This window comes from Condylura cristata, unplaced genomic scaffold, assembly GCF_000260355.1.
Source record: "Condylura cristata isolate star-nosed mole 26May11 unplaced genomic scaffold, ConCri1.0 scaffold00010, whole genome shotgun sequence".
Taxonomy (NCBI): Eukaryota; Metazoa; Chordata; class Mammalia; order Eulipotyphla; family Talpidae; genus Condylura; species Condylura cristata.
In genome coordinates, this window is record NW_004567111.1 from 4,767,216 (window position 1) to 4,783,961 (window position 16,746).

Genomic DNA, 16,746 nt, shown 5'->3' on the forward strand with positions numbered 1-16,746 from the left:
GAGCAAGACACTGGTAGGGAAGGCCCTCCGGAGCTTTGCTCCTTTCTCAGGAGACTGTGATGGTCCTATCGCCACAAAGGTCAACTGGCAACGTGACGCAATTTGCAAGTACCGGCAGGAACTAAAGTGGGCTGGCACAAGGGCTAAGAAGGTTATAGTATCCACACAGCTTAACTTGAGGAAAGCTCAGAATAAAATATGAACCTTAAAGTGAAGGGAGAGACTAAGGCAAATCCATTTCTAAAATACAAACGCAAGGTTGTTTAACACAGAAGATTCGCCCGGCTAACGGCAGGCAGCAGAGACATTAGCAAGAACACTTTAGAGCAGCGGTTTGCTTCCCCATCGTTCTTCCAATTCCTCCGTCACCCATCCCTCTTCTTCCTCACACTGCGGACAGCATCAGGAAATGCTGCCCCCTTGTTCCTTGCGGACCCAACTTTGCCTCCGGTCTCATTTCCCGGCAATTCACGCTCCATAAAGCAGCTCTCCAAATCCTCAGCCCACAGAAGTAACTAACAAGGCAGTGAGGTCTTGGTTTCCACTGCGGGCTTTGTCATCCTCTCAGCCTCGTCTGTGACTGCAGAGGTGGACAGCAGTTGTTCTCAAACAGTCGGCCCCGGGGGTGGGCCCAGCAACCTGCGTTGAACGGGCCTCCCAGTTCACTGAAGCGCGCTACCAAGTTTCAGGGCCGCTGGCCTACAGCATGAATGAGGTGGCCGCGAGACACACACGCCGGCGGCCAGCTCTTCGCGCTGCCATCACTGGACACTGCTTGGCTTGCTCAGCGGAGGGGATGCTCCCAGCACAGACCCTCCAGCGGCACAGGGCTTAAATCTGGGCTCCACCCACCATGAGCTGTACGACTTTGAGCAAGGCATTTCCTTTCCTCTCAGCCTGTGAGTTGCCACATGACAAAGTATGAAAAATGCCACATCCTTCACGCTGCTGCTGTGAAGACAAAATCAGTCGCTATGTACCTTGCTTAGAACTGCCTGCTATAAGCACTCAGTTACTTAGTCTTACGTTACTGAATTCCTAGGACATTATATTTTGGGGATGAACAGTCAACACTGGCTGTTAATGCCAGCAGAAAGTAATTCAACGGTTCTGGTAAGGGGAAATTTTCCTCTCCTTTTAGGTACATGATCGTTTTGCCCCAGTGTATCATTTACCTCTCAAAAGTCTTTTTCAGCGAGAGCGCTCTTAACTGGAAGCAAAGACCGCCTCCAAACACTCAAGGGGTCTGCCTGCAGGATTCCTTTATTTCACTTCCATGCCCGTTTTTAGAATTAATTTACAAGGTTAAAGGAATTTACTGAATACCCTATGAAAAGGAAATATTTCTGGGAGCACTCTAAAAATATATCCAGTTCCCCCATGTTTACTGCTGCTTTATTCACAGTTGGAAAGACACGGAATCAACGCAAATGCCCAAAAGTGGATGACTGGATTAAAAAGATGTGGTACATATATACAATGGAATATTACTCAGCAAACAAAACAAAACAAAACAAAAAAATAACACATGCCTTTTGCAGCAACACGGATGGAGCTGGAAGGGATTGTGCTTCGTGAGATAAGCCAGAAAGAAAAGGAAAAATACCGATGGCTTCACTCATAGCAGGAACATAAAGGACCCAGGGTGGGGAGGGGGGTATAGGGGGAGAGGAGAAGTAATAATAATAATAATAAACAACTATATACCAGAGACATTTTATGGGGGCAGAGTGGGAAATGGGATCAAAAACAGTGGAACGAGGGAAATGCACTGGACTATGGTGATGGCACCCCGGTGATTTGGTGATGGGAAGCCCACGGGGATTACAACTAAGATGGAAAAAGGCGCAAAATGATGTAAAAATAAACTTGCATTATTTAAAATCTATATATACATCCACAGTTGATTTAGCTACAAAGTCTACAGGTTCAAGTGCCAACAGGCCACCTGTCGACAAGGACTCTTAGACCATGACCCAGTCGGGAGAGTGGACTTCCTGCCCGACCCCGCCATGCATTCTTCGTCCTCTGGATAAGCCCTCGAGTGCCCGGGCCACAGCAGTGTGGAGGACACCCCACTGGGCACAGGCAAGTGTAGCAAGACCATGTTTTTAGAGACACAGTAAATGGCTCTGAGTGATGAGAAATGACGCTGTGATTCCTCCATACCCAGGGGTCTCAAAGTGTTTTACCTCAAAATGAGAGTATGAGAGAAACCTACACTGAGACAAGTCACCACACCAAAGACGAAACCCAAGCTCGTGGCTGAGAGTTTAATATTCTTAGACCCACAGGAATCACAGCCTGGAATGTGATTCAGTCATCAAGTATTTCCTGGAGGATTTCTGGAGTGTTCAGCCCCACAGTGATATAGTGTAGATGAATCTGGCCAAGGCTAGTCCCTGTGAGTCTCCTGGCTACTCAGAGTTTTAAAAATCAGTTTCTTATGTCACATCAAGTTAAGGGAACACAGAGACATTTTCATAAAAAAAGAAAAAAGATAAAAGAATGAGCACTTAGCGCTAGGGGGGTTACGAGTTACGATTTTTCTTTGCACAGGCCGCCACACACTTCATGGCGACTAGTTTGCTTTTCCCGGCCCCTAAACCTCAGCCAGCAGCTGAGCGGAGGAGTGCCGACAGGGCCTTGTTTCCAGCACTTTCTACTTCAAAATGGAGCTCAGTGCTTACAAAGGACAGCAGATCAACTGGCTTTCAAAACATCACTTCAAATGCATGACACTTTACACTGAGGGACAGAAAGGTTAAGATGATGCAACTTTTCAAAGTCATCGGTTTGCCATGGAGAGTTAAGCGGGACAGTCCCTGCTCCGGCTGAGCTGCCCGACACCATCCCACTGCTAGGAACAAGCTCCATGCTGTAACCCAAGCCCACAGTGGCAAGGAAGACACACTTGTCTTCTAACCATGCAGGGTGCCTTATGTACAACAAAACGTAAGCCACTAACCGTCCTGACTGGCTGGAGAAAGGAAACATTGATTCCTCAGAGTAGGACTAAGACCTCCTAAAAGAAGAAAGGTTTCCAAGTATAAAATATCCAAGATGGAAAAACGCAGCTTCTCCCTACTCTTGCAGGCCTTGACCACAGGGGCTGCGGAAGGATTCGGGACTTGGCAGAACCCTCTGCGCCCTCTGTGCCAGCCACCAGAACACTCACCTGAACTGTCCTCTGCATGCCGTCCACGCTGACAGACAGTAAGGGTGAAGCCAGGTTCCACGTGCTGGTCACATTGAGTTTCGACCCATCAACTTCCACCTGTTGTGACACCGAAATCAGACTGTTACCACGAAGAAAGACAGAAAACTGATCTCAAGTTCATTGCTGCATACAAAGCAGCAGCCATTTTAAACAGATGGCTCCCAAACAACCTGTCATGTTTACTGCTCCCACCATGAAAGACAGGGTCCAGCGAGAGGCTGCCCACCATCTCTGGGGAGAGGTGAAGGGCCCGGGCACAGCTGCCTCTGGGTATGAGGTTTCAAGTGATTCCCGGTAAGTAACCAGCAGCCTCTACTGCTAAACCTACCTGGACATGCTACATTTACTGCAATTAGACAAGTAATGCATATAAATTCCAGTGACACTTTGCAACCCACACAACAGGGCTTGCATATAATATCCTCTCCAAGGACCAAGAAGGAACTTTTCCTGTTAATTTTAATGAAGGACTATGCATTGTTATCTTAATTAAACAGAAGCTCTAATTAGGCACCATTCTTTAGAGTTGAATATTCAAAGTCCATCTGAACTTCGTAAAGTTCTGTCATATTTTTGTCAGCCATAATTGACTAATATCAAGTCCTCATTCATGAAGGCACCTAAAAAATAAATAAATAAAACCCATAATCTTTAAAACAAAACTACTGTTTTACTCCCAAGTAAGTTATTGAAACAAACTAAATCCAAGCAAATTCAAAAGGAAGAGTACTTTAGTTATTTCTTCTTTTTTACTCAGATTCTCTGACTTTTTAATAGGAAGGAAAAGTTACATTATTTTCAGTCTACAGTAAATAACTTAGCAAAGATACAGTTAAGTTTGTTGAAGTTCTACCAGTAGTAGAAACCAAGATATATGATCCCTAAAAATTCCTGCCCTGTTAAGTCTGTTATGAAGCACTCACTATAAAAGACATACAGATGGGTATGCCTCAATGGACGGCTGTGTCTCTATAAGCCCCTATGGTGTGGTCCCAACGTGTAAAAACAGAAATGCTATTGGCTTGGAAATACCAGCGGGACATGTATCACGCACTCGCTTGCTTTCTGGGTTCAGGGGGCTGCAGTATCATTCAGTAACTGGGAAGAAAAAACACAGCGGCTTTGGCGGCACACTGACTTGGGTCTCAGTTGGCACTGCTGTTACATTAAGTTAGAGTGTTTACTGTGCTGCAGTATTTAAACTCTCCAAACTGCACTTTGCAAACCACAGCAAAGAAGAGGCAGTGTGGGTGGATGCTGTAAAGTGCATGAGGGGAACACCTGAATCCACCAGGAATCCTGTCAGGGAGGCCCTGACTATATCCTCCCTCTCCTCTAGGAGTTTTACTACCCCTAAATGAGTCTTTAAAGATGTGAGGAGCAGAAAGGCTGTGGCTTTAACTAAATAAAGCATCAATATCTTCAAAAATCACCCACCACCCTGGGAATGCAAACTAGTACAACCACTATGGAAAACTGGAGGTTCCTCAAACTGCTTAACATGGAGCTTCCCCACGACCCAGCAATCCCACTCCTAGGTATCTACCCAAAAGACACAAAAACGCTGATTCAAAAAGACACCTGCACCCCCAAGTTTATTGCTGCTTTATTTAAAATTGGGAACACATGGAAGCAGCCAAATGCCCAAAAGTAGATGACTGGATTAAAAAGATGTGGTACATATACACAATGGAATATTACCAGGCAACCAAAAAAGAGAAACACATGTCTTTTGCAGCAACTTGGATGGAGCTGGAAAAGATCATGCTTAATGAGATAAGCCAGAAAGAGAAAGAAAAATACCAGATAGTTTCACTCATAGCAAGAGTATAATGGACCAGGCGAGAAAATAATAAGAATAATGAACAGCCATAAATCAGAGACATTTTGTGGGGTGGAGTGGGGAATGGGATCAAAAACGGGGGTGGGGGTGGGGGAAGGGTTGTGCACGGGACTATGGTGATGGCACATGGGTGACTCGGTGATGGGAAACCCACAGGGATTACAATTGAGATGAAAAAAAAATGTACAAAATGATGTAAAAATAAACTATTATTTAAAAAAAAAATCACCCACCACCCAAGTTAAATACCTCTTCATGTAGGAAAAGATTTTGAAAGGAAGATCACATTAGGTAGGCTTTTCTAATATTAAATACTAAAAATACCTTTTGAAACTAAAAGCACTTACTTTGAAATGGGTTCTAAATCTAAAATGCTAATTAAAAAAGCACAAGAGGCCCTCCCTGGTGGCGCAGCAGGTTATAAAGCACAGCACTAAGAAGCTAAAGCCACTTCCACATGAGTTCGATCCCCGCCTGCCGGGGAGGTGACCACATGGAGCGGCAGACCTCTCCTGACTGCCCGCTGCTCCCCTCAGCAGTGGACTTCGTCGATCTGCCTGTTCTGCTCCCCAATCTGTCTCTGGTGAATCCTCTCACCCTCCGCATCTCTGGCCTGTACCCCAGTTCTATATGAATAAATAAATCTTAAAAAAAAAAAAAAAAAGCACAAGAATTGGGTACAACAGATTAAAGCGCAACACTACGCTATCTCAGCCACTGCAGCACGAGTTCGATCCCCAGCCAGGGAGCTGACCCGCATGGTGCAGCAGACCTCTCCTGACCCACCCGCTGCTCCCCTCAGCAGTGTACTTCCTTGATCTGCCTGTTCTGTTCTGCTCTCCACTCTGTCTCTGGTGAATCCTCTCACCCCCCACACCTCTGACATGTACCCCAGTTCTGTATGCATAAAAAAAAAATCTTAAAGAAGTAAAAGCACGGCCCTCCTTGGTGGCACAGCGGGTTAAAGCACAGCACAAAGAGGCTTAAATCTGTTCCGCATGAGTTCGATCCCCGCCTGCCCCAGAGGAGACCCACATGGCGCGGCAGACCTCTCCTGACCTGCCCGCTGCTCCCTTCAGCAGTGTATTTCGTCAATCTGCCTGTTCTGCACCCTACTCTGTCTCTGGTGAATCCTCTCACCCTCCGCATTTCTGGCCTGTACCCCAGTTCTGTACGAATAAATAAATAAATCTTAAAAAAAAAAAAGAAGTAAAAGCACAAAAATCAATTATAAAACTTTTGTTTTGTTGTGAAAGAGGCTGTAAAGAAAGATCTGGACTTAGGACCATTTAAAATGTGTATCTGGTATTAATTTTAAATCAACAGGCTGGCAGGACATATGAGGGGAGAATGAGAAAAGAACTGATCTACTCAATCATGTTAGAGGAGGAACCAAGCCTGCAACAAACCACTTTTATGAATGTTTAAAACAAAATATGTTATACCCTTATAACAGAGTGTAATTTGTGAGTGAAACACAGTGAAATACTGGTAATATGTTACAACATAAATGAATCTTGAGAAGAGGAGGCTAAGTAAAAGAAGCTAGTCATGCAAATTTATATGAAATTTCTTGAATAAAAAAATTCAATACAGACAGAAAGCAGAGCAAGTAATTGTCTTTGGCTGGAGAATGGGGGGAGGGGCGCAGTACGGGGTGAGAATCAGTGGATGGAAGAGTTGAGGGGTGACAATTGTGGAGGATGCCTTTCTTCTTTGACATGGTTAAAATGATCTGAAATGAATTGTAGGCTGGTTGCACATCTCTGAATTCACAACAAGCCATGGGTAATATACTTGAATGGAGAGAATTTAGTGCAAGTGAATTACATCTAAATCAAGTTGCTAAAGAAAAGTTAACAAAAGGAAATGAGGTGGAGCATCTTCCCTTTTTAAAAATCGGAAGCAGTACTTGTATGAGAAATTAAAGACCTAAAACACGTATTAAAAAAGTCAACTCAACGGTGGGGCTATATTGTAGATGGGTCTAACCCTGACGGAAAACAGTATGGAAGTTTCTTACGATATTAAAAATAGGTCTACCATATGAGTCAGCAATCCTTAACATGGTGTGGGAACAACAGCATAGTTTGGATGGAGGAAAAAGGTAGACAGATGATTCGATTACATCATGATAAGACTCTAGAAGCGTCTACCTGTGCTAGAAATAACTAGCGAAGGCGTTGGTCAGAATAAAACTCATAAGGTGGAGGGGACTTCATGGCTGTAGACTAATAGTAATAAGACAAAGGCGAGCACAGGCCTCTTCAACACCAAGCAATGTAGGATCCCTGGCAAGGTGACACAGCAGAATGAATCATTACCAGGTCCTCGCAGCAATGCTCTGCAAAGAATAGAGCTGTCCTCCCCAGTTACATAGTTATGAGGCCAATCTGAATACATTCCTAAAGACCCACCACATACACCTCAGTGGAAAGTGAGGAAACCTGAATCACTACAGTACCTGAAAGAAGCCACTTTAAGCCCAAAGAGGCTACAACCTGTTTATTACTGAGGTTTTTTTCCCCTCTACCTAACATTTTACTAAAAGACAGCAGTCTTACGAGGACCATTTTATATAATAGACAACAAACAAAATTTCCTTGCACACCCAATAAATAGCCAGTAAGCATTTTTGACCTCACTATATAGACTGAAGGACAGAAGGTATCATAACTCCAAATCGTAAAACATGAAACAGGCCTGCATATTTTAAATGAGGAAGAAAGCATTCTTAATGCCATCATGTGCCTTCTAGAGCCTCAAGCAGTCAGCATATTTCACCAAAAAAACATAATTCTTAAAAGCGGACAGTGATTCTGGTTCATCAGATGAGTGAAAAGTAGATGTCCGTGAAAGACACAGGAAAGGAAGGCAATATCTCTATGAACCACAATTTAACACCACAGAAATCTGGGGAAGACTAACTGAAAATTCCTGTTACTGTATCATAATTATGTGTGTGTGTGCAGGCGTGTGTGTGTATGTATGCATCATTTATAAATTGTCACTTCCAGGCTCTCCCTGGTGATGCAACAGGTTAAAGCACTGCAGTATGAAGCTCTATGAAGCCACTGCAGCATGAGTTCGATCCCCAGCCAGGGAGCTGACCCACATGGCACAGCAGACCTCTTCTGACCTGCCCACTGCTCCCCTCAGCAGTGAACTTTGTTACTCTGCCTGTTCTGCTCCCCACTCTGTGTCTGGTGAATCCTCTCACCCACCCTATCTCTGGCAATTCTGTAAGCATAAATAAATAAATTTTTAAAAAATAAAAACAGTCACTTCCACTTTACCATTGCTCTTTAGGTTTATCTATGGAAATGACAATTTCCTATTATAAGACTGAAAACCTGACATAAAGAATGCCAAAACTTTTCAATGTCAAACACTAATGGGAAGGGAAATCTAGGACAAAGGAACTAGCAGATTTGCTGTGAGGGTACTAGGTTAGCAGGAAAAGCTGTGGGCTGCCAATGTATAAAGCTACCCACTCAGCAGCATAAATAACACAAGAAAACAATCAATACTGTAGCTCTGCACTTCCAAAAAAAAATTGTAAGTAGAAAAAGGTAAATTAAGAGTTTATAGTACAAGAATTACTCATAGAAACATACAGAATTCAGATAAATAATTCTTCCCAGTCTCAAGAAGAAAACAAATTCCAAAGAAAAGATTATATTACAACAAAAGTAAAAGAAAATCAAGCTGGCAGAACAATAACAACAAAAAGATACTGAGAGGGAAAGAAAAATATTATAGAGATAAAAGCCACATTAAGAAGTACCAAAAATAGAAGAAATGTGAGTAAAAAAGAAGCAGAGAAGTCATATAAAACAAAATGGTCAAAACCAAACACATAAAAAACCTTACAAAGAAGACAACACGTGAGACAACAGATACGGAAGAGGGAGAAACAGGGACCAAATAACATACAAATATTTTCTTCAAAAAAAAACTTATAATGGGAAAGGAATACATGCAAATTCACAGCTACAAAATAAACCCTTGAATCTGCAGATTGATGAAATTTATGGAACTTGAAGAATAAAGACAGGATTATATGTGTATTTAGGCAAAAGTTAAAAAACCATGCACAAACAAGGAAAAGGTTTGTCAGTCTAATTTCTCCATGGGGGGAAAAAAAACTGACATAGAAGACCAGAGAGCAATGTGGCTTAAGTGCTGGAAAAAATGATGTCGCCCCTGATTTTATACCCAGCCAGTATGTCCTTAAAATGCAACATATGTGTTTGTCACATGTAAAGACGTACTGTCTCTTTGAAAAATGAAACACTAATATGAAGCCATCCCCCAAAAAACAAAGGATGGAGCATATACTACATTTTCATTTACTAAGAAAGCAACTTTACAAATATATGTTTTCAACTGCCTAGAATATCTCTGGGCAAATGTAGAGCGAAGTGGTTGATGAACAGGGACAGAGGAAGGCTTACTTTTCACCACAAACCCACTCATCCTGTATGCATTATATTAAAAAATTTTCAACTCAGACATTTAAGTGTCTAATTTCTTCTCTCACTATAGCATGCAATCAAAACTTACTTTAGACCTTTCACTAATATATAAACATTAAGTAGTAGCTATTCCTTTTAAACTTCATTTTGGTTGACAGAGTGATCTCTGGCTATATATTTACTAATTTACCTACTACACTCAATTTGACAGTACATTTCAGTCAACCTCTTTTCTCAACTTTCTTCCTCTTCTGAAAATGAGAAAAACCTCACCGGTAGTGGTGAAGATCACTTCTAGATCTAAAATTCTAGATTTTTCTAAAATTTTATGTATGTAAAGTTCTGTTATTTAAGATAGACTTAATGAATTACTGATGTGGTGTGGTCAAATATTAGAAAGTTTTTTTTTTTTAAAGATTTATTTATCTATGCATACAGAACCAGGGTACAGGCTAAGGGTTGGAATTTTTAAGATCTTTCCTTTAATAAACAATAAATTATTAAGTCAAATTCAGTGTGGGGATAAAAAAAGGGACCAGAGGTGAAGTGACAAATGAAAGTACTTTGGAGTCACAAGTGAAATTTCACAGCTTTCAAGACAAATGGGACGGTCCTACCACTATGTCCATACTAGGGCATTTTAATTTAAAAACTCTATATTTTAAAAATACTAAGGCACAAAATCTCAGTTTAGAAATGCTAAATCAAGCATTACAAAAATTCATGCTTTTAGTTAAAACAGACCTAGGATCCAATTGCATCAAGTTTACATAATTATCAATTAACACCCTCTTTTCTTTACTGAAACTGAAGTCATGAGACATAAATCCTCTTGTTTTCTTGCATCGCCAAGAAATCTCCTAGTCTCCTACAGTGGCTGCTGGCCCTTTCCTCTCAAGGGTGCAACCCCATATTTAACAACATGTGCATCTGACCCCCATATGCCCCCCAACGAAACTGTTTCTCTCCTTTCCTCTGTCAGGTTCCAGAGGGCTAATTCAGGAGTAATATAAAGTGGAAAGTGTGAGTCCATAGAAAAGTCAATGAGGGAAAGAAGAAGAGTGGGCTTACTGGAAAAACAAAATTATTAGAGTTGCGTGAAGTAGAACAGCAGGCCAGGTCTGATGTGCACTCGCCCCGGCAGGTGACTTTCCCTAGCGCAGGTACACTGGCATAGGTATCCACCAGGTGGGGGCTGAGTTCACCTAAGTTGGGGGTTGATGGAAGAACAAAGAGGTTGAGGAAGTCCTTTGCAAAGGAGTGGCTGTAGTCACAGGCCAGCGAAACCAAGCGAGATACAGGATGGAGGGAAAGGAGCGGCCCTACTCTGCTGACAGGTGCCAAGCTAAGGACTAATGTGGAACTAAGACAGAGAGAGGAATCACACGCTGGTCGCTGCACTCCAAGTGCACGGTGGGGGGGGGGGGGGGGAGAAGAGAAGCTGAAGGCCAGGATGAGCCTGTGCTGTGAGCTTCAATGAGCAAGGGTTGTGTTTTTACAAGAGGGAGGGGAGCAGCGGTCCAGAATGACAGCAGGAGAACAATCCCACCTCCCATCTCGGAGGTGCCTAAAAGCAGGAGAGAAAAACGAGCACCTGATTTCTGTGAGGGCAGGTGAATGGGGGGAAGAGTCAGAGAAAGGGCTGAGGATGCGCGAGAGCTTGTTGGTGCCAGAGAGGCAGAGCGCACAGGGACGAGTTAAGAGAAAGTGGAGAGAGGGCGTGGAAGAGCACGGTGACTGAAGAGACTCAAGTCTCCCAACTTGTCCTCATCTGCACCGTGGCCACCTCAGCTGGCCCAGGCACCTGTGCCCCTGCATGGACGAGCTGCCACACATCCTCTTCCGTGTCTGACGGGTCATCCTCAACACAGGCAGGGGGACCCTTGGTAACTCCAGAGAGATGTGTGATTCTGCAGTCGCTGGCACAGGATGCCAACGCCTCATCACTCTGCCATCAAGATGCATTCTACTTAAAAGTGCTGGGTTTTATGTTCATCAGAGCAAGGCTGTGGCGGGTGGGATGCACGGCAGCCATCTCAACGGCGACTTTTCTCAGCTTAATCAAAGAGCTCAGTTTGGCTGAACATTGTTCATAATAAGAGGATTCATGGTATTTAAAACAATGGCTCAAAACACTATTTTTTTCCTACTTCAAGAAAGTATTTTCTCACGTTTAATGATCTACCTGTAACTCTGTGCCCCATTAAAACCCATTAACTACATTTCTGGTACAAATAATGTTGATGTGGAAGATTTTCCATGGTTGTTGGAACATTGAACTTTCCTATCTACGTAATCATAAGGGAAAAAGAAAGGACACACCCTAAATTAATTTGACATTTGAGAGAGATTACTTACGTCCTTTACCATCATGAACAAAAAAAGCACTTCCTCCGAGATACCCCGTGACACAGTGAAAATACGAGAGCTTCTACTGCTGTAGGCACCTGCTAGATATTTTTTTTCGCCGTTAGGAATGTAAAACTTAAAAACAAAATATTTGCCAAAAAGCATTTCCAAAAATAATAAAAATCTGGGAAGACACAAAATCTGCAAGAAACCTTTCTGATTCACCATACAAGTCCTTTCTGTCATGCACAAATCCTAGATTCTTTGTCTTCCAAAGTTAAGAAGATTAGCATTGTGCAGAATGACACCTCAGATAAAAATCAATGTATTCCACTATTTCAAAAAGCCTTTGATCTTATATCTTGCTTCTACTTTTGAAAACAATCTGAAAGGTAAAATGATTTGTCAATTCTGCTATCACTAATTCTCAGAAAGGAGTAACTGCTTCCTGCTTCCTTCGGAGGCTTTTATGGCACATCTTAAAAATAATCCCCCACATGAAAAGTGCAAGAGCTGCATGTTTCTGCTTTGAGTACTAGGCTGGAAAGGATCCTAGAAATAATACACTTCAGCTCAACCCTTTCTTCCTCCTACTCCACATAGAAGGAAATTAAGGAGCAGTATGAATGATGCAAGTTACAAAAGCAATTATCTTGCAGCTCTCAGAATATCACTTAAATCATGTTAACAGCAAAAATAGTGAGTTCATTTAAATACTAGGACATAATTATTTGCACATAGTAGACATTCACTACATCTATTTGTACCTAAAAAGAAGACCTATAGAGATGTTTCTTTGTTCATTAAGTTCTCATTTCTTTACTATTACCAACAAAATCTGATTATTAACTTGCATAGCAAACAGATGAGGGATAGCCACCTATCACACTAACAAAGGAAGCTGCATGCCATACAGTTTATTAAATCAGGATATTTCCACAATCTAATATTATCATTGTTCAATGATGCCTGGCAAGGAAAACACAAACTTAAAAAAGAAATTCCTGAAATTAAGGTGCTGACAATAAGCAGCACATAATTTTCCTATTAGTTAGCTGTAATGACTTCGCTTAAGTTACCTGTGTCAATAATTCTTTCTCAGGTAAAACATGATCAAAATATCTCAAACATGTTTATTCTATAGTAATTAACAACTTAACATTTTAGTATGAGCCATAACACAATCTTATATCTTAATATGACATCACATTCCACTGTTTATTTAATAAAATACTTTATTACAAAATATACTTATGCTGGCTCTAGTGCCCTGTCAGAGAAAAATGAGATGCTTATTTTTTTTTTAAACAAAAGGAGACAAGCATTTTCCTAAGTTTCTTCTTTCACACTATCACCTTGGAAACAGTCTTTTGTATCTCTCATTATTATACATATATAATAATGATAAAAACATCAAGAGGAATTAGACATATAATGGTAAAGATGTGTTAATCTGTCACCAAAGATTATATTAAATATGCATGTGTTATAAATGTAATTAAATCTATCTCAAAGAACGTGAGTTGCAAAAACAAATCTTAGGCACTGCTCTACAATCAGCTAGGTTGACTTGTTTCTGTTTAATTATCGCCTCATTAATTGATCAGTAACAACTTTAATTTTTAGTTATATTATTTTTTAAAAACCTACATTATTTTGCCCACCGTTTAATTATAGTAGTAGTTCCTTTTGGATTAGTGCGATAAGGTCATTCTCCACAGACAACACTGTAAATTGTCTCAGCTTAATGAGCAGCTCCAGTAGATGAGTTTACCATCAGGCTCAACTAACGCTGCCTTTCGTCCTACTAAATCTACCAAACCCTGGAAGCCGCCATTGCCGCTGCGTGGGAACCTCACTTTCGCAAGTTACTTGGCCTCTGATGGCTCAGTTGCCTCATCTGTAAAAGCTGAGCTCACACAGCGTTCGTGAGGAATGAAGCGAGCAGTGTCTGGCCATGGCAAGCTCAGTCAATGCCAGACACCGGGGCGGTTTGACTCAGCAATACCATGTCCTGTCTAAGATTATTCTCCATCTCTTTTTCTCCTTTTTCAAAATAGACTTTTGTTCATTCTTCCTTTGTCTTGTTTGCCATTAATACCTCCTCCATTACAAAGCCTTTTAGTTTCACTGATCCCATCAGTATCTCTTTGGCTTTCAGATTTTGCTACCATGGATGTGCCCTCAATAAAACCCCTTGGTATCAGCTGGTGGTTCGCTCCACCCACCAAACCCCTGACTTAGGTGGATAAAGGACATCACAAAATGGCTAAGCCTTCCCCATTCCTAAAATTCCCACTTGCTGTCATTGCAACATGCTATTTCCTACTAATCCCATTTCCCTGTGACTGCTTAGACTTCTACTATTAGCCTTAACCACACAAGTTCACCCTCCTAGCCACAACATACACAGTAGAAACCGTGTTCTCTATGCTCCTGCTTATCAAGGGTAATCCGGCAAGTCTGCAGTTCTCCTGCCTTGTGGCCACCAGGGACATTATCCTAACGCACATGCCAAAAGATTTACTACCCCTGTTTACACTGCAATACCAGTAACATATATTTGATAGTTTCATGCTTATATTTATAGTACCAAATCTATTCCCAAAAGAATCATATTTTATGTCCTTAAAATATCTCATAAATTATAATTCGCCTAACAGAATGTTTTATACACACGAATAGTAAAATTTTCAACAACAACACTTTTTTGCTCTCATAGTTTATCCTGCTTTTTTTGACAGATAAAGGTGAGATCCTGGAACTGATGACTAGATACTATTAATCAGTTTCATCCAGTGAATAAGTGAATCTGCCCTTTACTGTGTATCAATTATAGCTCAAGGAAGAACCTAATACAAATTTAACTGTCTATTAATTGACCAAAATTAATAATGCACTTAAGAAGAGTCATATACAGCTTATCAGCTCTATAAGCTATAACCTTACTAACAAATATAATGAACAGAGTTACCAGTATTTTTTCATTGCTCTTCATTGGAAACAGAAAGCTGTGCAATTTCTATGACTCTGATGAATGGTCTGAGAAAATATTTTTTATTTTGTTCTTCTTTTGTGGAAATATTTCTGACATACCCCCCCAAAAAACCTGTAGCTATTGTATATTGTACCCAAATTCTCTAGGAGTTAATGTTTTTTGCAAGGAAAGGCTCCTAGGATGTCTCATTGTCCTTGAATACTTTGCACACGTGCCTACAAGTACAAAGATACTCTGCACATAAGCTCACTATCACCGGCAAAATCAGGAGGCTAACACTGCGCCACTGTTACCATCAGTTCTACCAATTGCCCCAATAATGCCCTTCATGGTATGTCCAGGATGTAATTTATGCTACTGCCTTCAGCTGTCATGTCCTGATCTCTCTCCATCTGGAACAGTTCTTTTTTTGCTTTGTCTTTCACGACCTTGACATTTCTGAAGAGTACAGACTAGTTGTCTTGCGGAGCATCTCTTGATTTGGGAGAACAGTTAGCCATGCTTATGCATTTTCACCAAAAATGCACAGAAGTGACACTGCTTTTCTTCATCACCAGTTAGCACAGTCTCTGCCAAGTTTGTCCATGAGATACTAAGCCCTAAATGAATACATCTATGTTTCTAATCTCCCTAGGAAAAGCCAGGAGTTCACACTGATCCCCCCAATTCTAGTCTGACACCAGCTAACCTGCCCCACCCCCGTTTGCATAGCGCTGACAGGAAGGCACCAGCTCATTACCCACCCAGTTAGCGGATGTACTGCTTTTTCTTTCTCAGTTTATCCAACATATATTTCTATATTATCTATCCTAAACACATGTCATCATAATTCCAAGCATATAGGTTAGTAAAAAATATGATAGTGTTTCAACTAAGAAAGGGAACTGATCTGACACCAAAGTGGAATTTAAAAAGATATGTTTCTCCTCAGAGAAAAACAGTATTGTACAGAAAGTAACTGAGATCAAGATGAGCAGCAGACACAAGTTTGAGGACTTAAGTTGCAGGAGAATCTTCTACAACTTAAACTTCAAAAAAAAAAGGAGTGTCGGGCCCTCCCTGGTGGCGCAGCGGGTTAAAGCACAGCACTGAGAATCTAAAGCCGCTTCCTCATGAGTTCGATTCCCGCCTGCCCCGGAGGTGACCACATGGCGTGGCAGACCTCTCCTGACCCGCCCACTGCTCCCCTCAGCAGTGTACTTCGTCGATCTGCCTGTTCTGCTCCCCACTCTGTCTCTGGTGAATCCTCTCACCCTCCGCATCTCTGGCCTGTACCCCAGTTCTGTATGAACAAATAAATAAATCTTTAAAAAAAAAAAAAAAAAGGAGTGTCACTAACCTCTACCTTTAAATCTTCCATGTGCTGTGATTCAGTGTTACCTCAATAACAAAATAATGCCTTTAAACAAACCAAAAAAAGCGCATCGATTGATAAGACATGAAGCATGTGCTTTTAATACCACAGAATGGAAAAGGTGAGCAAGGATAGCTTAAACAGGAGCAACACGTTGCTCTCATTGGCAGACATTCTCTTGACTTTGTGTCTAAATTCTCCAGAGTAAAAGGTGGAAGAAGTCAGTTCATCGGGTCAGACCAATAATTTGGACAGTCATGTTTGGTGCCAGTCAGTCAATTATCAAGCCAACATGGCGGCCACTGGTGGAGAGGCTTTACAGACATAATCCAGTTAAGAAAGCCCATTCAAAAAGATCCTTTGTTCGCTATTTATCCTGTGTAGTCCTTTTTCCTCCCACCACTATTGACAACTCTCTAGTGTGTCTCTCCAAATTCTGTGATCAACTCCACATACAAATTCTTTCCTTTCTTCCTTTTCCTACATCCAACCCTTTCAAGTACA

General features: G+C 41.6%; 1 protein-coding gene across 1 annotated transcript in view; it reads right to left on the minus strand.

The window, feature by feature from the left end:
• The window catches only part of PCCA (propionyl CoA carboxylase, alpha polypeptide), a 270,962-nt gene that overhangs the window by 65,625 nt on the left and 188,591 nt on the right, over nt 1-16,746 (minus strand). Inside the window, exon 21 of the mRNA XM_012723156.1 lies at nt 3,179-3,277. Within this exon, the coding sequence (XP_012578610.1) occupies nt 3,179-3,277 (99 nt within the window). The remainder of the gene's footprint in view (nt 1-3,178; nt 3,278-16,746) is intronic.